The sequence below is a fragment of the Aquarana catesbeiana genome, linkage group LG06, assembly GCF_042186555.1.
Source record: "Aquarana catesbeiana isolate 2022-GZ linkage group LG06, ASM4218655v1, whole genome shotgun sequence".
Taxonomy (NCBI): domain Eukaryota; kingdom Metazoa; phylum Chordata; class Amphibia; order Anura; family Ranidae; genus Aquarana; species Aquarana catesbeiana.
In genome coordinates this window covers 375,561,172-375,584,661 of record NC_133329.1, presented here as the reverse complement: position 1 = coordinate 375,584,661, position 23,490 = coordinate 375,561,172, and the positions used below count along the sequence as shown (strand labels likewise).

At 44.1% G+C, this 23,490-nt stretch overlaps 1 protein-coding gene across 2 annotated transcripts in view; it reads left to right on the top strand.

Moving 5' to 3' along the window:
• KYNU (kynureninase) overlaps nucleotides 1-23,490 on the top strand; it is a 244,663-nt gene that overhangs the window by 200,162 nt on the left and 21,011 nt on the right. For both annotated transcript variants that reach the window (XM_073634233.1, XM_073634234.1), the window contains exon 12: nucleotides 11,099-11,184. In XM_073634233.1, coding sequence (XP_073490334.1) covers nucleotides 11,099-11,184 — 86 coding nt within the window. The remainder of the gene's footprint in view (nucleotides 1-11,098; nucleotides 11,185-23,490) is intronic.

Sequence of the window (23,490 nt, the reverse complement as noted above, 5' to 3'; positions counted from 1 at the left end):
ATGTTTCATCCTCTACTCCCTCTGCGATGGCAAGATAAGGTCCGCAACCTTACCCTTGTAACGTGGATCAAGGAGGGTTGCCAGCCAGTATTGGTCCTTCTCCTTGATACCACGAATACGAGGATCCTTACGCAGGCTTTGCAGGATCAGGGAGGCCATGCAGCGTAGGTTTGCTGAGGCATTCGGTCCGGAGTCCTCTGGGTCACTAAGGACGACATGGTCCGCAGCCACCTCCTCCCAGCCATGTACAAGTCCATGTGTTTCTTGGGACTGATCCCTTAAAGACTGCTGCTGATGCTGAGTGCCAGGCTCCACCTCCATACTGACACAATCCTCCTCCTCCTCCTCTTCCTGTGTGATCGGCGGGAACGCAGGAACACTGTCTGGATAAAGGGGGCCTTGAGAGCTAAGTAAGTCCTCCTCTTCCTGCCTCTGTTCAGCCTCAAGTGCCCTGTCCATTATTGCAAGCAGCGTGTGCTCCAACAGGTGGACAAGGGGGACAGTGTCACTGATGCATGCACTGTCACTGCTCACCATCCTCATGGCCTCCTCAAATGGTGACAGGACAGTGCATTCATCCCTGATCATGGCCCACTGGCGTGCGGAAAAAAAACAAGCTCCCCTGACCCTGTCCTGGTGCCATAGTTGCACAGGTACTCATTGATGGCCCTCTACTCCATGTGCCACCGCTGCAGAATGGCCAACGTTGAGTTCCACCTTGTGGGCATGTCACAGATTAGGCGGTTCTTGGGCAGGTTAAACTCCTTTTGGAGGTCTGCCGGCCGAGAACTGGCATTATATGACCGGCGGAAATGCACACAGACTTTCCTGGCCTGCCTCAGGACATCCTGTAAGCCCGGGTACCTGCCCAAGAACCACTGCACCACCAAGTTAAGGACGTGAGGGCAAACAGGGCACATGGGTCATTTGTCCCTGTCGGAGGGCAGAGAGGAGGTTGGTGCCATTGTCGCAAACCACCATTCCTGCCTTAAGTTGGCGTGGCGTCAACCACCTCTGAACCTGCCCCTGCAGAACTGACAGAACCTCTGTCCCAGTGTGGCTCCTGTCCCCCAAGCACACCAGCTCAAGCACCGCATGACATCTTTTGGCCTGCATACTTGCGTAGCCCCTTGAACGGCTACGGAGCACCACTGGTTCCGAGGACAAAGCACAGGAAGAGGCCATGGAGGAAGAAGAAGAGGAGGGGGTGGAGGAGAGAGGTGTGTCACAATCATTAGTAGTGGCGTTTTGGAGGTGTGGTGGTGGAACAACCTCCAACACTACTGCACCTTGTCCTGCATCCTTCCCAGCTGCCAGCAGAGTCACCCAATGCGCAGTGAAACTTAGGTAACGTCCCTGTTGGACCATGAGTCAGCGGTAATATGCACCTTACCGCTGACCGCCCTGTCCAGCGAGGCATGGACATTGCCTTCCACATGCCGGTAGAGAGCCGGAATCGCCTTCCATGAGAAAAAGTGGTGTTTGGGTACCTGCCACTGAGGAACAGCACATTCCACAAACTCACGGGAGGGGGCAGAGTCTACCAACTGAAAAGGCAGCAGTTGAAGTGCTAGCAATTTTGCCAAGCTAGCATTCAACCGCTGGGCATGTGGATGGCTGGGAGCGAACTTCTTTTGGCGGTGAAGCAGCTGGGGCAGGGAAATTTGCCTGGTACAATCTGACGTCGGTGTACTAAAAGCAGATTGCCCACAAGTACTTGGCTGTGACACACCTAATTCTACACCTTCATTCCTCTCAGTGCAGGTCTCAGAGAGGACTGAAGGTGTAGTGGGGTTGGAGATCTCAAGGAGAGGTCCTCTTTGTTCTTTGGTGTGGGTCTGTTAGATACGCTTGCCAACGAACTGCATGGCAGGTCAACATATGTCTGGTCAAGCATGTGGTGCCCAAGCGGGAGATGTTTTGGCCACGCAAGATACGCTTGAGACATATGTTGCAAATAGCAGCGATGCGATCTGATGCACTCGTCTCAAAAAAGGTCCACACCAAAGAACTTTTGGAATAACGCGCAGAGACAGCAGTGCCCTGCTCATGTGGAGCTTTGGGGTGTGATGCAGTCAGTGTGCTGCCCTTAGGCTGGCCCCTGGAGGGCATCCTGCCTCGTTGGTGATGTGTCTCCTCCGCCTCCTCCTCCTCCTCTCTCCTATCAGGCACCCACATTGAGTCAGTGACCTCATCATCCCCTCCCTCCTCATCACTGGAGCAAACCTGGCAGTATGCTGCAGCAGGGGAAGAATGACTGCCAGATTGCTGTCCTTCTTGGGCACCCTCTCTGTCCGTGCTCATGTTACTGCCTTCATCTAGCTCAGTATCATCATCAGAGCCTTCTAAACGCTGGACATTCTCCTGGAGCATATACCCAACACTGTGGTCAAACAGTTCGAGGGACTCCTCAGGAGAACATGGTGGGGCTAGGGAAGGAGTCACTGATGCCATTGAGCCGAGGGAAGAGGCCGCGTTGGCAGCTGCTTTGCCAGACAAAGTACCCTGAGCATGGGTGAGAGAGGATGAGGAGGATGAGGACGGCTTGGTCATCCACTCAACCAAGTCTTCCGCATGTTGCGGCTCAACAGGGCCAGCTGCCGCAAAAAAGCCAAGCGTGTCCCACGGTCACGTGCTGATGAGGATGCACCGTCTCCACGACCAGCACTGTTGCCTCTAGACACAGAGCCTGTTTGCCCTCTTTTATTGGCTTGTGACTGTCTGCCTCTCCTTGTTGGCCTTCCAGACATACAAATGGCCTGTAGCTGCACTAAGCTGGGATATATATATATATATATATAAACACATACTGATACTGCAGCTAGCAAAATCAACTGCCTGCCTGTAGTATGAGAACACCACCAACCTTCTACAGGTAGCTTTAGCTGAACACTGTGCACAGCTCACAAAAAAATAACTTGTAGCTTATTTAGCTGCCTGCGGTAGTGATAGGATCAGGAAAACACCACCAACCTTCTACAGGTAGCTTTAGCTGAACACTGTGCAAAGCTCGCACTACACTAACTTGTAGTTTTAGCTGAACACTGTGCAGAGCTCGCAAAAAAACTAACTTGTAGTTTTAGCTGAACACTGTTCAGAGGACGCACTACACTAACTTGTAGCTTTAGCTGAACACTGTTCAGAGGACGCACTACACTAACTTGTAGCTTTAGCTGAACACTGTGCAGAGGTCGCACTACACTAACTTGTAGTTTTAGCTGAACACTGTGAGGAGGACACACTACACTAACTTGTAGCTTTAGCTGAACATTGTGAGGAGGACGCACTACACTAACTTGTAGCTTTAGCTGAACACTGTGCAGAGGTCGCACTACACTAACTTGTAGTTTTAGCTGAACACTGTGAGGAGGACGCACTACACTAACTTGTAGCTTTAGCTGAACACTGTGCAGAGGTCGCACTACACTAACTTGTAGTTTTAGCTGAACACTGTTCAGAGGACGCACTACACTAACTTGTAGCTTTAGCTGAACACTGTGCAGAGGTCGCACTACACTAACTTGTAGTTTTAGCTGAACACTGTTCAGAGGACGCACTACACTAACTTGTAGCTTTAGCTGAACACTGTGCAGAGGTCACACTATACTAACTTGTAGTTTTAGCTGAACACTGTGAGGAGGACACACTACCCTAACTTGTAGCTTTAGCTGAACACTGTGCAGAGGTCACACTAAACTAACTTGTAGTTTTAGCTGAACACTGTGAGGAGGTCACACTACACTAACGTGTAGCTTTAGCTGAACACTGTGAGGAGGACGCACTACACTAACTTGTAGCTTTAGCTGAACACTGTGCAGAGGTCACACTAAACTAACTTGTAGCTTTAACTGAACACTGTGAGGAGGACGCACTACACTAACTGTAAATAGTCTAGCTGCCTGACTGTGGTACTAATAGGATCAAAAGAACACCAGCAATTTTCTTCAGGTAGCTGTAAATACTGTAACAGGACAAGCCTGCCTGTCAGTAGGAAGATAACAGGAACTGATCTAGCTAAACTGAATACAGTGTATATATATATATATATATATATATATATATATATATACAACACCTGGGATGCATATATATACACAATACACTGTAAGTGCAGCTAACTCACTGACTGTCCTGCCTAATCTAGCTAACTCAAATGAAATGACACTGTCTCTCTCTCTCTCTCTCTAAGCACGCCGGAACACACTACACAGGGCCACCGTGCAGGCGGCCTTATATAGTGTGGGGCGTGTTCTAAACCCCCTGAGCCATAATTGGCCAAAGCCACCCTGGCTTTGGCCAATTACAGCTCTCTCTACTGACGGCGCTGTGATTGGCCAAGCATGCGGGTCATCGTGCATGCTTGGCCAATCATCAGCCAGCAATGCACTGTGATGCTGCAGTGAATTATGGGCCGTGACGCGCCAAATTCGCGAATTTGCGCGAACGGCCCATATTGTTCGCAATTCGGCGAACGGTCGAACAGACGATGTTCTAGTCGAACATGGGTTCGACTTGAACGCGAAGCTCATCCCTCGTGACAACACAGTAGAACAATTGGGAGTTAGTTGCAACCACACAACAGGAAGTTTCTTAAAGAGATATTAAAGGTATTTTTTTAAAATCGGGTCCTCCGCCGGTGCTCTCATTCCCTCCTCTTTTTCGAGTGCCACCAAAGCAAGCTGCTTTCTATGGGGACACTCATGCTCGCTCCCGAGGCCTGCTCTGTGTGTCCATAATACACACAGAATGGCGTTTCGCCCCGCCCCCCGCTGCCTCCTCACTGGCTGTAAGCTGTGATTGACAGCAGTGGGAGCCAATGGGTCCTGCTGCTGCCTCGCTGCCAATCAGGAGGCAGAGGCCCGTGAGAGCAGCCGCTCTTGTGCACATCCCTGGATCGGGCTTGGGTAAGTATTAGGGGAGGATGTGGGGGAGCTGCATACTGCAGGTTTTTTACCTTCATGCATTGAATGCATGAAGGTAAAAAAACCTTCAGCCTTTAGAACCACGTTACTGTCAACGTTTATGGCCTTTGTTAAATAAAGGCACACAAAGTCAGCAAAAGGCCCCTATGAAAAAACAGTGTTCAGGACCCCCATTCAATTAGTGGGAAGAGTTAAGCTGGTCATAGATGGATTTAAATTCAATCCATCTATGGATGTTCCTGTTTGAGAAGAGTCAACCTAAAGATTGACTCCTCTCCAACAGGAATGCTGCAGAGCTGATCGGTGTATTCTGGCAGCGGAGCAGTCCTGCTGAAAAAAGACAACAGCGCAGCAGGAAGGATTCCCCCATCCACCTTGAATGTGTGAATGGGAAATCCATTGGTTTTTTTTTTGTTTGTTTTTTTTTTTAGATCAGCAGGCTGGCTAATAAAAAAAATATCTATCTATAGCCAGCACTAAAGCATAATTAAGAATGCTGCTTTGGAATTGTTGGTTATAGAACTTACTTGGCCCACATTTCAAATGAGCCCCTAAAAGCTGATGTTAAAACTTTTAAGGGATTTTAGTGATTGAGTTTAGATCTAATATATAATATCTATATCTAATATATATATATATATATACATATATATATATATATATATATATATATATATACAGTTGTGCTCATAAGTTTACATACCCTGGCAGAATTTAAGATTTCTTGGCCATTTTTCAGAGAATATGAATGATAACACAAAAACTTTTCTTTCACTCATGGTTAGTGTTTGGCTGAAGCCATTTATTATCAATCAACAGTGTTTACTCTTTTTAAATCACAGTGACAACAGAAACTACCCAATTGACCCTGACCAAAAGTTTACATACCCCAGTTCTTAACCACTTGCCGCCAGCCGTAAAGCAAAATGACGGCGGCAAAGTGATTGTGTTATCTTGATCGGACGTTATATGATGTGATCAGAATAACAGAGCCGGCGCGCGCCCGCGGGGGCATGCAGCACGGTGATCAGAAGTATGAAGCCTCTGACAGAGTCTTCATACCACATTATCAGCTGTGACCAATCACAGCTGATCATCACGTGAACTAGGAAGTGCCGGTGAATGGCTTTCCTTGGCTCATGCTGACAGGGAGAGCCAGTCAGCGGCTCTACCTGTCAGAGAGGGGTCTGTGCTGATAATCAGCACATTGATTATCAGCACAGCCCCCATCAGAAGGTGCCCATCAGCTGCCAATCAGTGTCCATCACCTGCTAGCCTGTCCCCCTCTATAAATGCCTGTCAATGTCCACAACAGGACCAATCAGTGCCACTCAGTAATGCCTGTCAGTAGCTCCCCATCAGTGCTGCCTATCCAGTGCCATCTATCAGTGCCCATCAGTGCTGCCTATCAGTGTCCATCAGTGCCGCCTATCAGTGCCCATCAGTTTCTTTTTTCAAAATTGTCGTGTTTTTTCGTTTATAGCACATAAAATCCGCAGAGGTGATCAAATACCACCAAAAGAAAGCTCTATTTGTGGGAAGAAAATGATAAAAATGTAGTTTAGGTACAGTGTTGCATTACCGCGCAATTGTCATTCAACGTGTGACAGCACTGAAAGCTAAAAATTGTCCTGGGCAGGAAGGGGGGAAAGTGCCTGGGGTTGAAGTGGTTAATACCGTGTATTGCCCCTTTAATATCAAAGACAGCTTGAAGTCTTTTATGGTATTTGTGGATGAGGCTTTTATCTTCTCAGATGGTAAAGCTGCCCATTCCTCTTGTCAAAAAGCCTCCAGTTCCTGTAAATTCTTGGGCTGTCTTGCATGAACTGCACGTTTGAGATCTCCCCAGAGTGGCTCAATGATATTGAGGTCAGGAGACTGAGATGGTCACTCCAGAACCTTCACTTTATCCTACTGTAGCTAATCACAGGTCGACTTGGCCTTATGTTTTGGATCATTGTCGTGTTGGAATGTCCAAGTACGTCCCATGTGCTGCTTCCTGGCTGATGAATGCAAATGTTCCTCCAGTATTTTTTAATAACATACTGCATTCATCTTGCCATACATTTTGACCAAATTTCCTGTGCCTTTGTAGCTCACACATCCCCAAAACATCAGCGATCCACCTCCGTGTTTCACAGTAGGAATGGTGTACCTTTCATCATAGGCCTTGTTGACTCCTCTCCAAATGTAGCGTTTATGGTTGTGGCCAAAAAGCTCAAGTTTTGTCTTATCGCTCCAAAGGACTTTGTGCCAGAAGGTTTGAGGCTTGTCTCTGTGCTGTTTGGCGTATTGTAAGCGGGATACTTTGTGGCATTTGCGTAGTAACGGCTTTCTTCTGGCGACTCAATCATGCAGCCCATTTTTCTTCAAGTGCCTCCTTATTCTGCATCTTGAAACAGCCACACCACATGTTTTCAGAGAGTCCTGTATTTCATCTGAAGTTATTTGTGGGTTTTTCTTTGCATCCCAAACAATTTTCCTGGCAGTTGTGGCTGAAATTTTAGTTGGTCTACCTGGCCATGGTTTGGTTTCAACAGAACCTCTCATTTTCCACTTCTTGATTATAGTTTGAACACTGCTGATTGGCATTCTGAATTCCTTGGATATCTTTTTTTATATCCCTTTCCTGTTTTATACAGTTCAACTACCTTTCCCCACAGATCCTTTGTCAATTGTTTTGCTTTCCCCATGACTCAGAATCCAGAAACGTCAGTGCAGCACTGGATGAAAGATGCAAGGGTCTGTCAGGAGTCCAGAAACTCATTGACCTTTTATACACATGCACTAATTACAAGCAAACAAAATCACCAGGGTATGTAAACCTTTGATCAGGGTATATCCAAGGAATTGAGAATACCAATCAGCAGTGTTCAAACTCTAATCAGGAAGTGGAAAATGAAGGGTTCTGTTGATACCAAACCACGGTCAGGTAGACCAACTAAAATTTCAGCAACAACTGCCATGAAAATGGCTTGGGATGCAAAGAAGTACCCACAAATTACTTCAGGTGAATTACAGGACTCTCTGAAAATATGTGGTGTGGCTGTTTCAAGATGCACAATAAGGAGGCACTTGAAGAAAGATGGGCTGTATGGTCGAGTCGCTAGAAGAAAGCCATTACTACGTAAATGCCACAAAGTATCCTGCTTATAATATGCCAAACAGCACAGAGACAAGCCTTGAACCTTCTGGCACAAAGTCATTTGGAGTGATGAGACCAAATTGAGCTTTTTGGCCACAACCATAAACGCTACATTTGGAGAGGAGTCAACAAGGCCTATGATCTATGATGAAAGGTACACCATTCCTACTGTGAAACACGGAGGTGGATCGCTAATGTTTTGGGGATGTGTGAGCTACAAAGGCACAAGAAATTTGGTCAAAATGCATGGCAAGATGAATGCAGTATGTTATCAAAAAATACTGGAGGAACATTTGCATTCATCAGCCAGGAAGCTGCGCATGGGACGTACATGGACATTCCAACATGACAATGATCCAAAACACAGAATAAAGTGAAGGTTCTGGAGTGGCCATCTCAGTCTCCTGACCTCAATATCATTGAGCCACTCTGGGGAGATCTCAAACGTGCAGATCATGCAAGACAGCCCAAGAATTTACAGGAACTGGAGGCTTTTTGCCAAGCGTAATGGGCAGCTTTACCATCTGAGAAGATAAAGAGCCTCATCCACAAATACCACAAAAGACTTCAAGCTGTCATTGATGTTAAAGGGGGCAATACATGGTATTATGAACTGGGGTATGTAAACTTTTGCTCAGGGTCATTCAGGTCAGGTAGTTTCTGTTGCCATTATGATTTAAAAAGAGTAAACACAGTTGATTGATAATAAATGTCTTCAGCCAAACACTAACCATGAGTGAAAGAAACGTTTTTTGTTATTAATTTTCCCTGAAAAATGGCCAAGAAATCATAAATTCTGCCAGGGTATGTAAACTTATGAGCACAACTGTATATATACACATATTTGTTTTAGATCTAAAATTTAATGACAAATGATTCTGAAAACACCTCTGAAATAACTCCCTTTTAGACATGCAACATACAAAAGTACTATAAGTAGTCAAATGGGACTTTTGAGGCACAACCTGTTGTATAAAATTATAATTTTATTTTTTCATATTTGTAAAATCTTGTAGAAGCATTATCATTCCATATAACAAATGTTATAACAACACAATACAAAATCATAAAAGCATTGTGACTGACAATACAATATATTATCCAAAAGTGATGATTCTAAGGCTTAATGTGTTGCCTGGACTTAATCCACTTCTTCAGGAGCCAAAAGTACATTAATGCATCAAATAATCTAAATAGAAAATATCCATAATTATTTACAACTCATTATGGTGAAATAACCAAAATCCCTTTGTATGTTATATAACAAACCTAGAGTGTGCCAAGGTGTGCCAGACAGGGTGGAGAAGAGGGGAGGAGGGACTGGAACCAATAGGAGGCTGCATGTGGAAGTACCCAACATACAGGCACCTCTACTTACTTGTTTTAAGCAGTAGGTTTCCCACCATGAGCTACAAGCTCTCCAGACTGATCCAGAGGGTAAAACTTGTAAGTAATCCTGCATGGTTAAGATTTTAAATTATGCAGATTAGATCCAGATTCATTTACTTTGGGATTAGACATAGTTGCCTCTCACTAAAAACCTGGGACTGAGTCATCTAATAAGAGATGAGACATTACTCCGATTCTACCAGTTCTGTGTGTAGATTTCACCTTGCTCTATAGACCTGTTTAAATAACAGACAGAATAGAGCTTTACCTGCTGACTAAATAAAAGACTACATAATATTCTTGTGCAATATTTCATATTTACCCAACTAAAAAGTTAAAATGTTTTTTTTTTTAGCCCTGACCATAATAAAGAGAAAACAAATATGTACAGAACCATTTTTCTTTCCTTTAGTATCACACATTACATAAAACAATAGGGCACCTAAAATTATAATACATTCTCAAATACAAAACAAGGAATTGTCATACCATCAGCCTCTTGCAATCGCCTTTACGGCAACCTTTCAGAATGGGAGAGAGAGGGACAGGACTGGGAGCCAATCAGTTATGCTGCATGGGTTGACTCTGTTTGGAGGAGAGAACAGACTGACCAGATGAATGACATCACCAGTCTGCTGGTAGTTAGAGGACAATGCTGCATTCCATAAATGTAACTGATGTCATCTACCTGGCTGTTCTCTGTGGCAGGGCTATGTACTTTTCAGGACAGAATGGACAGATATACAAATATTTGGCAGATAAAACAGCACTCTTATGCCGCGTACAGAAAAAGTCAGACGGGAGATTTTCATCGTATATATTCCAATCGTGTGTATGCCCCATCAGACTTTTTACGTTGATACGTTGAAAATTCTGACGGACCTAGAAAGAGAACATGTTCTAAATTTTTCCGACGGAACCGATTCCTATCGGGAAAACTGATCGTCTGTATGCTGTTCCGACGTACCAAAAACGACGCATGCTCTGAAGCAAGTAAGAGACGGAAGCTATTGGCTACTGGCTATTGAACTTCCATTTTCTAGTCCCGTCCTACATGTTCTACGTCACCGCATTCTGGACGGTTGAAATTTGGTGTGACCATGTGTATGCAAGACAGCTTGAGCGGAATTCCGTCGGAACTCTGCCGGGAAAACCGCCAGAGTTTATTCCGATGGGAAAACCGGTCGTGTGTACAGGGCATAACATGTACTTAATCGTAGCTGTGTGCCCGGAGGTCACCTTTTAGTTGATCTCCCTTTCATATTAGTACTGTTGGTTCCCATCAGAGTTCCCTAATTTTGTGGTTCATGAGAAATTTTACTTTAACTTTGCTCATGAAAGTTTTAGTAGATCTCTAAGGTCAAAATCATCTTCTCAGCAAAAAACATCAGCACTTGCTAGTTATTTACAGCAAAGTAGGCCGGACGCGTTATTCCCTACTTTGTTGACGCCTCTTTGGTTGTACAAAGGAAATATGTTACTTATGATCATGTACAGTACAATTGTCTATTTTTACTGTTAGATATTTACTTGTATTGTCTAGTGCTATAACAAAGAAAACACCTTTGACATATCATATGTTGTTGCTGTATTTAATAATACCTGCATGATATAACTATATTTTGTTCATATTTCAAACAAGAACTGGAGTTAAGCAAAGGAATTAATGGATTTCGTATATCTAACCCTCCTATTCTACTGGTCTGTTCCCTGCATGCAAGTTTAGAGGTAAGGAAGTTACACCATGCATCGACAGTGATACGTATTGAAGAACATCGCATATTATGATCAAAGGAAAATGTGTTCCACTAAAGTTGATGTAGCCTAATTATTTTGTAACATATTTTTAAAATGTACCTTTCAATTTAAACTTTTGAAATTTAAATTTACTTTTCCAGCTATGCTTTTCAAAGTGAAGAAATTTCATCAGCACACCAAGGATTCCTTAAAAGGGCCCAAACTTTATTATCGTGGTCACGTGATAAATATACAGCAATTTTTCAGAGCCACTCAGGGCCCCTTCATCATGCAAGCGACCCTTTCAAGGAATCCTTGGTGTGCTAATGACATTTTTGCACTTTGATCATCCATGGTTTCCAGCCTATGGTCATTACAGCACCCAGCACTACTGAACAGCCAGATTCTTGTATGTGTCCAAGAGGAATATTGCACTTAGCTATGCTTTTCTGGCACAATAGTTTTTTTGGAGTTAAACAAAGCCAAATTACAGGCTTGAGGAGAAAAAGGGCAAAATGTTCCAAGCAGGGGAACAAAACATCAAATAAATGTGAATACAAATAAAACACATTTCCATTGTTTTAAAGCGAATAGTAGAAGCATCTAGCACTAGTTTTGGAGGCGGTAATGAGTAACTGGGCACGGGGGCCCGAGACATGATGAGACAATGGGGGGTGGGATTGTCGCCCATGGTGGAGGAGAGGGGGAAAGGGGAAGGAAAAAAAAGGGGGGTGGAATAGGGAGATAAAGGGAAGCAGATTGTGAGGTGGGGTGAAGGAGGAGAAAACGTGAGAAAAGAGTAGAATTAAGAATGAAGAAAAATTATGCATAACTAGGCAGGGGGAGAGAAGGAGATGGTCAAGACAAGAATAGAAAAAGGATGTAGGCTTAGACAGGAAGAGAGAGTAGAGCCTGCAGGTTAGATGGTATACTAGCGTGGTCTGGAATACCCAAGCTGGCCGGGGGCAGAGTGGGAGGAGCATAGGACCACCAAGGATTCCACACTTTGATGAACTTAGCATGAGAGTCATAAAGTATACTGGTCATCTTCTCATGCAGCAAGAGGTAGTCAGAATGCTCTTCACCTCTGCAAACCCAACCAAGGGCTTCCTCCAAGCACTGTCAATAGCACGCTTTGCTGCAATGAAGAGATAGGTGGCCAGCTTTTGTTGGTATGAGAAGAGGCCTGGGGGGGGGGGCAGTGAAGAATTGCATGCCGGGCTTCTTTCTTGAACGGTACATGAAAAAGTGTTGAGCAGAGGCCGTAGACCTTGCACCAGAATCCCACCAAAGATGGGCAAGACCACCAAATATGGATTTCGTCTCCACGTTGGCCACATCCCCTAAAGCATCCATCATTGTATGACAGGTTTGAATGGGCTATGTGGGCCATGATCCAATACCAGTGAAAGAGAACTTTATAGGCCGCGGTGACCGTGTTGAAGGAACATTTGGCTATGGATTACCAGGCCTTGCTCCAGTCCTTTAAATCTATAGAGACAGTGTCAAGTCTTGTTCCCATTTGGAGATGTACCGGTGGGAGCGAGATGACCCCCCCACCCCCCGGTCAAGGAGGAGTAAATAGAGGAGATGATACCCTGGGATCCAGGTGAATGAAGACAGATATGTTCAAAGGTGGTCGTTTGAAAAGGGAACTAGTTTTTAGGGACTTTAAGTGAAGGCATGACCTGGTAAGGCCAATTATTCTATTCCTTGGGACTTCGAGTGAAATTGTGGCCCGGTAGGGTCACACATTTCTATCCCTGTTATGGTCAAGAAGGGGAGAGAGCAAGGGGGTGGGACTTTAAGTGAGGCACATGGTTGCAAAAGAGTAGTTTAGTGAACATAATTGGAATTTATTGATTGCCATAAGGTACAAACAAAATACATAATATAAAAACATGTTAAGATAATGCATGGGTAATACAATACATCTTAGTCATAACTTGAATATCACATGATATAGCAAACACTTCCCCACTACACTGGTGCTAACTTGTTCCTTTCATTTCTTCCTCTACACCACTACCTTTCTGGTTGTCAGCTTTCATCACCCCCTCCACTTCTTCAGCAGGGATCCCTCTATTCACTCCCTCACGTTCTTCACTCTCCTGCAGTGAATACTCTCACCTTACATTTCTCTTCACACATAGGTTTGCCTTTTGGTTCCATGCCTGTCCTGGTTGATGCCTATGGGGCGCTCCCGCTGAATTGCCCGGTGGGGAATACTGTCGGATGGCTCGTATTGCCCGACACCACACCCCAATCACATGAACTTGAGTTAATTTGCATTTGGTATGGGGGTTTCTAACCCCACCTTTGTCCATGTTTGCATTTACCATATTATCTAAGCCATATTAATATTTCTACTCATAGTTACATCAAGTGCTTGCTCTTGACGAGCGGCCCTCCAGCCACGAAACGCATAGAGCTGCCATACATTATGCTTTTTATCAATATATATATATATATATATATATATATATATATATATATATATATATCTTTCAATACCTCATTCTAGGATCTAAGAGGCCAGAGGCTTTGCAGGCATTACTATGTAATATGTTTTTACCCAAACCGTGTTTCTGGTGCACTCTGGAAAACTATTGTTTGCTATATCATGCGATATTCACTAAGATTGATTAAGATGTATTGTATTACCCATGCATTATCTTAACGTGTTTTTATATGATGTATTTTGTTTGTACCTTATGGTAATCAATAAATTCCAATTATGTTCACCAAACTACTCTTTTGCAACCACGAGCCTCACTTAAAGTCCCACCCCTTGCTCTCTCCCCTTCTTCAAAAGGTAAAGAAGATTTATCGCGGAGGGTTGTAGATAGCGAAACAATTCTGTGGGTTTCTGTGGGTTTCGCGAATGGAAGCTCAGGATGGAAAAGTGTGGGACCCTAGGAAGTGATAGACCTGGGAGTAGCCGTGAGAAGGCCACCAGGCAAAAGCCAGGGGTTGGTCTAGCCCCAGAGAAAAGAGGGGGTTATTCAGGAGAGGAAGGAGCGGGAGAAAGGGGAACATTAAGTTGCCCAAATAGTGAACCGAATCCCAGAGACGTACGCTATTGACCATGAGAGGGCTAGGAGAGGAGGGGCGCGAGGCTGGGGGAAGTCACAGAAGGGCCGAGGCTGGGATAGGAGCAAAATTAGGGATTTCCAAAAGTACCCATAATGCAATGTCTGATGTTGTGCGCAACATCGTAAGCTGTGAGAGCTGTGCAGCTAAGTAATACTTTACAACATTCAGGACGTGGAGGCTGCCTATGTGCGAATAGTTTTAGTACAGGCCACTCTGGGGCATTTGAGGGCCCAAATGAAAGCTTGGATCCTATTCTGGAGTGACCGTAAGAAGAAGGCTGGTACTCGGACCGGTAAAGTCCAAAAGAAGTATAGAATCTTAGGGAGCACAGTCAATTTATTGAACAAATTTCTCAACTTGAAGCCAAGCCAAAATTTTTCAGTAATCTGAATTCCCTAAAAAATCTTCTTAATGAGACCCTGTCGCTGAAATTGTTTGACCCTGTAAAAGAAGAGTAGTTCTACTGCTGAAAAATTACATACTTTTGGTGGATGTGTACAAACACCTTTTTCTTTTTTGAATGAATTAAGCTGGCCAAAGACGGTTCAGCAGTAGTCGAACCATGTACTGGCTAAAAGTCAGAATTCACAGTAGTGATTGATGAGTAGTGATTAATGATTCATACTCTGAATGGCTTAAGGTTATCAGGGATGTACCCCAAGGTTCACTGTTAGAACCCTTTACTTTTTAATATCTTTATAAATGATATATGGTCTGGGATTAAAAGTACCATTTCAGTCTTTGCTGATGACACCAAGCTATGCAGTGGAATAACGTCCTTACAGGATGTCTCCAATTTACAAGCAACCTCAATGCACTGTTTATTTGGGCAACTATACGGCAAATAAGGTTTAACCTCTTAAGGACCGCCCACCGCGTATATACTGCAGCAGGGTGGCCCTATTGTGTGAAACAACATACCTGTATGTTGTTTCGTGCACGAGACACTGTGGAGGCGAGCCCGCTGCAAAGCAGGGGAGCCCATGCTTGGGCTCAGCGGCCGGAATGTCCGCCGGCCACCTGCAATCGCTCCTCAGAAAGGCAAAACGGGGATCTGTAAACAAAGCAGATCCCCATTCTGACAGGGGAGTACTGAGAGATTGTCTGTTCCTAGTGATCAGGAATAGTGATCTCTCTGTACTCCCAGTCAGTCCACTTCCCCCAGAGTTAGAACACACCTCCCTAGGACACACTTAACCCTTTGATCGCCCCCTAGTGTTAACCCCTTGCCTGCCAGTGTCATTTATACAGTGGCAATGCATATTTTAAGCTTTGATCACTATAATAATGTTATTGTATCCCAAAAAAGTGTCAAAAGTGTCCAATCTGTCCGCCGCAATGTCGCAGTCCTGCTAAAAAAATTGCTGATCACCCCCATTACTAGTAAAAAAAAAAATAATAAAAATGCATAAATCTATCCCCTATTTTGTAGATGCTATAACTTTTGCACAAACCAAACAATATACACTTATTGCGATTTTTTTTTTAACCAAAAAATATATAGAAGAATACATATTGGCCTAAACTGATGAAAAAATTCGTTTTTTTACTTTTTTTTCTTTTCAAAATTGTCAGTGTTTTATGGTTTATAGCACAAAAAATAGAAAATGAAGAGGTGATCAAATACCACCAAAAGAAAGCTCTATTTATGGGAAGAAAAGGACATCAATTTTATTTGGGTATAGCGTCACACACCTGCGCAATTGTCAGTTAAATTGAAAGAAACTCCTAATTTCAGGTGAGAAACGGCTCCCAATTAGGACTTCAGTGCAGTAAGCAAATAGTAGCAACCACCTAAATATACTAAAGTCTGAATCCCTGGGATATGCATAGCCTCAAAGCCATATCAGTGAATAGTAGCGGCTCCCTACTGTACCTGCATGCTACTTGCCTCATTCAGTTCAATCGCTGGTCAGTACTCCTGGCAGCCCCAGTAATACAGAGGAGTACAGCTGCAGCCATTAGAATAAATGGGCCAAGTGGCACAATTGTGCAGTAGTAGCTAGATGCTGCCAGAAATTTTTTCTACAAACTATGTCCTGGGTGGGCACATGACAGATATGTGCAGTAAAGAACCTGGGAGAAAGACTAAAGGTACTGTATATAAACTTTATTACCAAAAGTATTGGAACGCCTGCCTTTACACGCACATGAACTTTAATGGCACCCCAGTCTTAGTCCGTAGGGTTCAATATTGAGTTGGCCCACCCTTGCAGCTATAAAAGGTTCAACTCTTCTGGGAAGGCTGTCCACAAGTTTTAGGAGTGTGTCTATGGGAATGTTTGACCATTCTTCCAGAAGCACATTTGTGAGGTCAGGCACTGATGTTGGGCGAGAAGGCCTGGCTCACAGTCTCCACTCTAATTCATCCCAAAGGTGTTCTATCGGGTTGAGGTGAGGGCTTTGTGCAGGCCAGTCAAGTTCCTCCACCCCAAACTCGCTCATCCATGTCTTTATGGACCTTGATTTGTGCACTTGATTTGTGCACTGGACCAAATCATTTGGTGGAGGGGGGATTATGGTGTGGGGTTGTTTTTCAGGGGTTGGGTTTGGTCCCTTAGTTCCAGTGAAGGGAACTCTTAAGGCGTCAGCATTCCAAGACATTTTGTACAATTTCATGCTCCCAACTTTGTGGGAACAGTTTGGGATGGCCCTTTCCTGTTCCAACCTGACTTTGCACCAGTGCACAAGGGAGTAGGGAGTTAGGCAACATTTAAATTACAAGTTTACTATAAGTCTTGTCTTTTAGGCTACTTTCACACTGAGGTGCTTTACAGGCGCTATAGTGCTAAAAATAGCACCTGTAAAGCGCCTTTCATGTCACTCCAGTGTAAAAGCCGAGTGCTTTCACACTGGAGCGGTGCGCTTGCGTGACGTTAAAAAAAGTCCTGCAAGCAGCATCATGTATACACCTCTCCTAAAGCGCTCCTGCCCATTGAAATCAATAGGCAGCGTTGCTATTAACGCTTTATTCGGCCGCTAGTGGGCGTTAAAAGCGCCCTGCTAGTGGCCGAAAAGCGCCTCTAAAACGATGGTAAAGCGCAGACGCCCCCGCGCCTCAGAGTGAAAGTGCCCTTAAGCAAGTGTGCTGGAATGCTATATTTCAATATGTACTGAATAGAATTACAACATAGTATATCATTGACCTGGATAGGATTTTTTTTCTCCCCCTCAAGGGAATTGTAATTTTATGTTATTTGATTTGAGCACACACATCTAACTAAGTTGGCTTGCCTATACTAGCATATCAATTCTTAGGTAATTTAATACAAAACTGTAGCATTTAAAAGTTAATATAAGTTAATATGGTAGATATACTTTACATACAAAGCATTTTGGGATTTCAGGCTATATATGATAAACCTCTCAGCCTACAGACATTCATTATTTTCCATAACTGTCAAAGCCAAATTCAAATTTCTTCATGAAGACAACAAAATACCAGTTTCTCAAAGAGGCATTCAAAAATGTCCTGAAATCCCAGTGACCTAATTTCTTACATTGATCTGCCCTCTGCCCAAGCAATCCTCACAGAGACTGGGCCCAAAGCTTACATACAGTAGTTGCTGTATGAAATATGGCATCACCTGAAGCCTTTTTGAAGTGTGCATAAGTAGTGAATACAATTTTTAGAGATAATTACAAACTATAAATGTAATTTCTAAATAATGAGAGAAAAGAAAATTGTAAAAAGGAAATAAGTAGCTTAGCAACATCACATCCTCCCTTGACAGATGGCTCCATCCACCAATTCAATAATAAAAAAGGGAAAAAAAGCTGCTCTTTAGTTAGCCCATAGTGCTTTGTAATGTATAAATGCTTTTACTGAAGTCAAATAATAGGGAAAAAACACGTAAAAAATCCAAATAAATAAATCTTTAAATCAATAGCTTCAATTTGCCAGACATTGGTTCTTTTAACCACTTGCCGACCAGTCGCCCTTATTATACTGCGGCAGGTCGGCTCGTTCCCGCGAAACGCCGTAGCTGTATGTCAGTCCTTTAAACAGTTATAGCAGGCACGCGTGCACCTGCTGCACGGCAGGGAGCTGATGCACGTGGCTTTCTGCCGTGATGTCCGCCGGCCACCCGCGATCGCTCCACAGAGAGGCAGAACGGGGATCTGTCAATGTAAACAGATCCCCGTTTTATAGCGCTGATCGCTGTATAAATGTCAATGGTCCCAAAAAAGTGTCAAAAGTGTCTGATCTCTCCGCCGCAATGTCGCTGATCAAAATTGCTGATCACCACCATTACTAGTAAAAAAAAAAAAATAAATAATAATAACAATGCCATAAATCTAGTCCCTATTTTGTAGACGCTATAACTTTTGCTCAAACCAATCTATATATGCTTATTGCGATTTTTTTTTACCAGAAGAACACATATTGGTTTAAACTGATGAAGAAATTTGTTTTTTTTACGGGGATATTTATTATAGCAAAAAGTAAAAAAATTTTTTTTTTTTCAAAATTGTCGCTCTTTTTTTGTTTATAACACAAAAAATAAAAACCGCAGAGGTGATCAAATACCACCAAAAGAAAGCTCTATTTGTGGGGAAAAAAAAGATGTAAATTTTGTTTGAGTACAGTATTGCATGACCGCGCAATTGTCAGTTAAAGCGACGCAGTGCTGTATTGCACAAAATGGCCTGGTCATTAAGATGGAAAATATTCCAGTCCTTAAGTGGTTAAAGATTATTTCTTGGATATCGTATTTAGAAACTTCTGTTTGTCGCACAGCAGATTGCAGTGAACTATGAGGACGGCAATATGGGATCTGTCATTACAGATCTATTTTTAAAGCTCATCCCTGGGCAATTCTTATTTTTTATTTTTCCCTCTTAAACTTCCGCACCCCTATAGAGAATGACCCATTATTTTACTTTTCTCCTGTAGGAAAAAGAAAGATTGTTAAGATCTGAGCTGCATTATGACCCAATTGCAAGATCATTGACTTCTAGTAGCACAGGGAAGAGACTACAGGACAGGTACATCACATGGGTAGGGTTCAGTGTTGTCAACCCCCCGAAGTGAAATTTACTGACAGGATGCCCACAATTTACAAACCACACCAATTTTTTACTGGCAAAAAACATGACTTTTACTAACAGTGAAGAAAAAAAAAAGAAAAGTAAAAAAGTACATAAAATTGGCCATTGTGCAAAACAGTGCAATTATCAAAAATTATAGGGGTTGTAAAGGTATTTTTTTTATTTTTTAAAAATAACAAACATGTTATACTTACCTTCACTGTGCAGCTCGTTTTGCACAGAGTGGCCCCGAACCTGCTCTTCTGGGGTCCCTCGGCGGCTGTCTCAGCTCCTCCCCGCAATAATTAACCACCTTAATGCGAGCTCCCTCGCATGGTGGTTAGTTATTGCGGGCACGCTCCCGTGATACAGCCCCCCAGCGCGCCGCGTCATTGGATGTGATTGACAGCAGCGCGAGCCAATGGCTGCGCTGCTTCCAATCCATCCACTGTAGCCAATCAGCGGCCAGGCTGAGCAGCGGAATCGAGGACGTGAACGAGCAGCCGAATTTCGAGGGGTCAGGTAAGTAAAACGGGGGGGCTGGGGACGGCGGTATTGTTAGTAGTTTTTTCACCTTAATGCATAGAATGCATTAAGGTGAAAAAATGTTTACCTTTACAACCCCTTTAAGCTACAAACGTGTAGCTAATGCTATTAGCAATGTGTTTAAGTTATAACAAAAGTCAAAAACCATGATTCTTCATTTACATAAAGGTCAGGTTAATATAACCCAACCAGCACAGAGTTCCCCTTTATATCAGAGTATGCAGGATTCCCCCTAGCAGTGCAAGGGGAACTCTGATGTAAAGGAGAATGCTGTGGATCGTGATGTAAAGGGGAATGCTGCAGACTTTGGTGTAAAGGGGAACTCTGATATAAGGTGGTCTCAGGTCACCAGAGCCCCCCCTTACATCAGAGTTCACTGCTTTGCCCTTTACATTAGAGTTCCCACTTACATCAGGGTCTGCAGCATTGTCCTTTACATCAGGGTCCACAGAGTTCCCCTTTTGCACTATAAGGGGGATTCCTGCAGAGTCTAATGTAAACGGGAACTCTGAGGACACTGATTTAAGGGGGAACGCCGGGAACTCTTATGTGGTGGGGACTCTGGTGACTACAGACCACCTTCTGCAGAGTGAATACACTAAGGTAAGGGGGGTAACTGATATAAGGGAGAGCCTTTATATCAGTGCCCCCCCTTACCTTACTGTATTCACTACCTCATGCATCAGTGACCCCCCAGACTGGCCTTGTGGTGCTGTCACTGACCTCCTTTCAGGTGCACAGTGCAAAGCTCAGTCAGACGGTCCTCTCAGGGTTCCAGTTTGGCAGCGCTGTGTCTATCCTATATTCCCCTCTCCGCAGTCCACACATGTCTGACTGCTCTGCTCCGTGAACCCCATCCCGGCAGCGCTCCCGCTCGTGAGTCCTCTCCAGGCTTCCCCTTAGAGCCTGCAGACGTGATATAAGACAAGAAATGGTCAGAAATTGCAGACATGATGCAAAAGATGGTCAGTGATTGCAGACATATTACAGGTGACGGCCAGAGACTGCAGGCATACTACAGGAGATGGTCAGAGATGGCGGACATGATACAAGAGATGGTCAGAGATTGCAGACGTGATACAAGAGATGGTCAGAGACTGCAGGCATGATACAAGAGATGGTCAGAGAGTGCAGACATGATACAAGAGATGGTCATAGATTGCAAACCCGAACCAAGAAATGGTCAAAGACTGCAAGCATGATACAAGAGATGGTCAGGGATTGCAGACACGATACAAAAGATAGTACATCTCAGCGGGAGAAAACCTAGAGGGGTGTGGCCTTTTGTACAGGACATCAGAGTGGCTCGGAGGCAGGAAACACCCCTCCGGGCTGCTCTGATGGCCGCACCGCTTCTGCCAGAAGCCATCAGCCAGGAAACTGTCAGCCCAGTCTGCCTCTGTTCCACACTCGCCCTCTGCTAATTTCCACTCGCCAAATGCAAGCAGGCCAGTGGACATTTTGGGGGCTGCTTGAAGGTGCAGTCTCTGGATCATTCCATACATCTGACCAGCGGGATCAAGCTTGACTGCTGTGGTGGGTCACAAGATCAGGATTAGAGTTGGGAAATATCTTTTCTCCTAATGGTTTGGAATTGCATCATCAATGATGGATGGTCCTCATATTTGTGGAAGTTCCTTCTGAAGCTCATTCCTCCCCTGTTATATTCCACTGATTCTCATTGTACCAAACTGGCCATATAGGATACTGTACTTTGATCTTATCAGATTCCTGGCAGACTCTCTGATGGTCCTCCTAGATAGTTGATATTCTCTGTCCCCAAGGATCAGTTTGCCACTTTGCTTCTAGGTCATTAGCATTAATGGCCTGGCTGTTATAACCTAGTTTCTGAGGGTCTGGGACCTATCAGATTCAGTCATTCCTTGACAGCTAAGAAATCAAAGCGGAGTTCCACACAAAAATGGAACTTCCACTTTTCGGAACCCTCCCCCCCTCCGGTGTCACATTTGGCACCTTTCAGGGGGGAGGGGGGTGCAGATACCTGTCTAAGACAGGTATTTGCACCCACTTCCGGCATAGACTCCCATGGGAGTCTACACCTCTTCCCGTCCCCACCGCGCTGTCTCCTGGGAAACATACAGCTCCCAGGAGAGAGCGGGGACCACTTGGGACGCGCAGCGCGACTCGCGCATGCGCAGTAGGGAACCGGGAAGTGAAGCCACAACGCTTCACTTCCCGATTCCCTCACCTAGGATGGCGGCGGCAGCTGCCGAGAACCGAGCGGATTCTCGGCGTCGCCTGCCGACATCGCTGGACCCTGGGACAGGTAAGTGGCCATGTATTAAGTCAGCAGCTGCAGTATTTGTAGCTGCTGGCTTTTAATATTTTTTTTTATTTGGCGGTGTGGGTGGACCCCCGCTTTAACTTTGCAAAGTCTACCATCACACTTGCAAAGTGTATTTCTCTCTAGGCAAGACCAGGAATTCTATCCCAGGAATTTCTCCTTTTGGATGAAACCTGTCTTTTCTACAGTCTGGTCTGAATCACATTTTGGTCTTTAACACTATCAAGGTTCGTATCTCCTGTTCTTTTCCAGAAACCATTTGCCTTTCATTCCTTAGTGAAGGCCTTCATACAGGATGTACTGTTAAGAAATTGTGATTTTTAACTCCTATGACTGCTTGCCAACAAAACTGAAACATGCTGGCAGTAAGGTCTCATGTACACTGCAGCTGCAAAACTGACATTTAGAAGTAGTTGGGCATTTTTTCTGAAGCCCCTAAGTTCTCCTCTATGTTATCCTATGTGTCCATGCACACAGCATAGTTTAGAGGAGTTTACAGGCAACTGAGTTTACTGGCATTTCCCTGAAAGCACAAAAACCGCTTTCAGGACAAGAGTTTACTGGCATTTAAAACACCAAACATGCCTAAACGCCTTAGCACTTCAGCATTTATTAATTTCAATGGGGAGCATAAATTAAAATTATGGCCAATTAAATTAACCCCAGAACACCAAATGCTACTAAACTCGCCTAAACTGGTTTAAAAAAAAAAAAAGCAGCTTAGGTAAGTTTTTAACGCTGATTTCCTCATCAGGAGAAGCAGGAGTTCAGCGTTTACAATAAACCATTGTACATGAAGAGGTAATACTGGGCTGTCCTACAGCTTTGCCAGTGTTGAATCTCCAAAAGTTAGCATTACCCTATGTACCTGAATACTCTGTCCCGTAATATGTTCCAACAAAAAGGATTTATGGTAATTCAAAAACCCCTTTTTTTTGCATCAACTTGGTTGAGGCTGGAAAACATGTGAAAATACAATCTTCTTCACCCATTGGCTGGATATGAGAATCAGTGCTGAGACAAAGTCATCCAGAGCCCAAGGCGAACATGCCAAATTTCAACCCCGCAGATGTATGAGCATTATGTGTCAGCAAAAAAAACCCTCCTCATGCACTAATCTGGATGCTTACCCCCTAAGCATTAATTCCCCCTCCTCCCAGTACAAATCCACCCTCCTAGCACAAATCCCCCCCATCCTCCAAGCTCAAATCTAATCGTTCCGTATATGCTCCCAGCACAATCCCCCCTCCCCCCCCCAAAAAAAATCCCCCTTCCTAGCACAAATCCTTAAACCCTCAAATTTCCCCTCTGAGCACAAA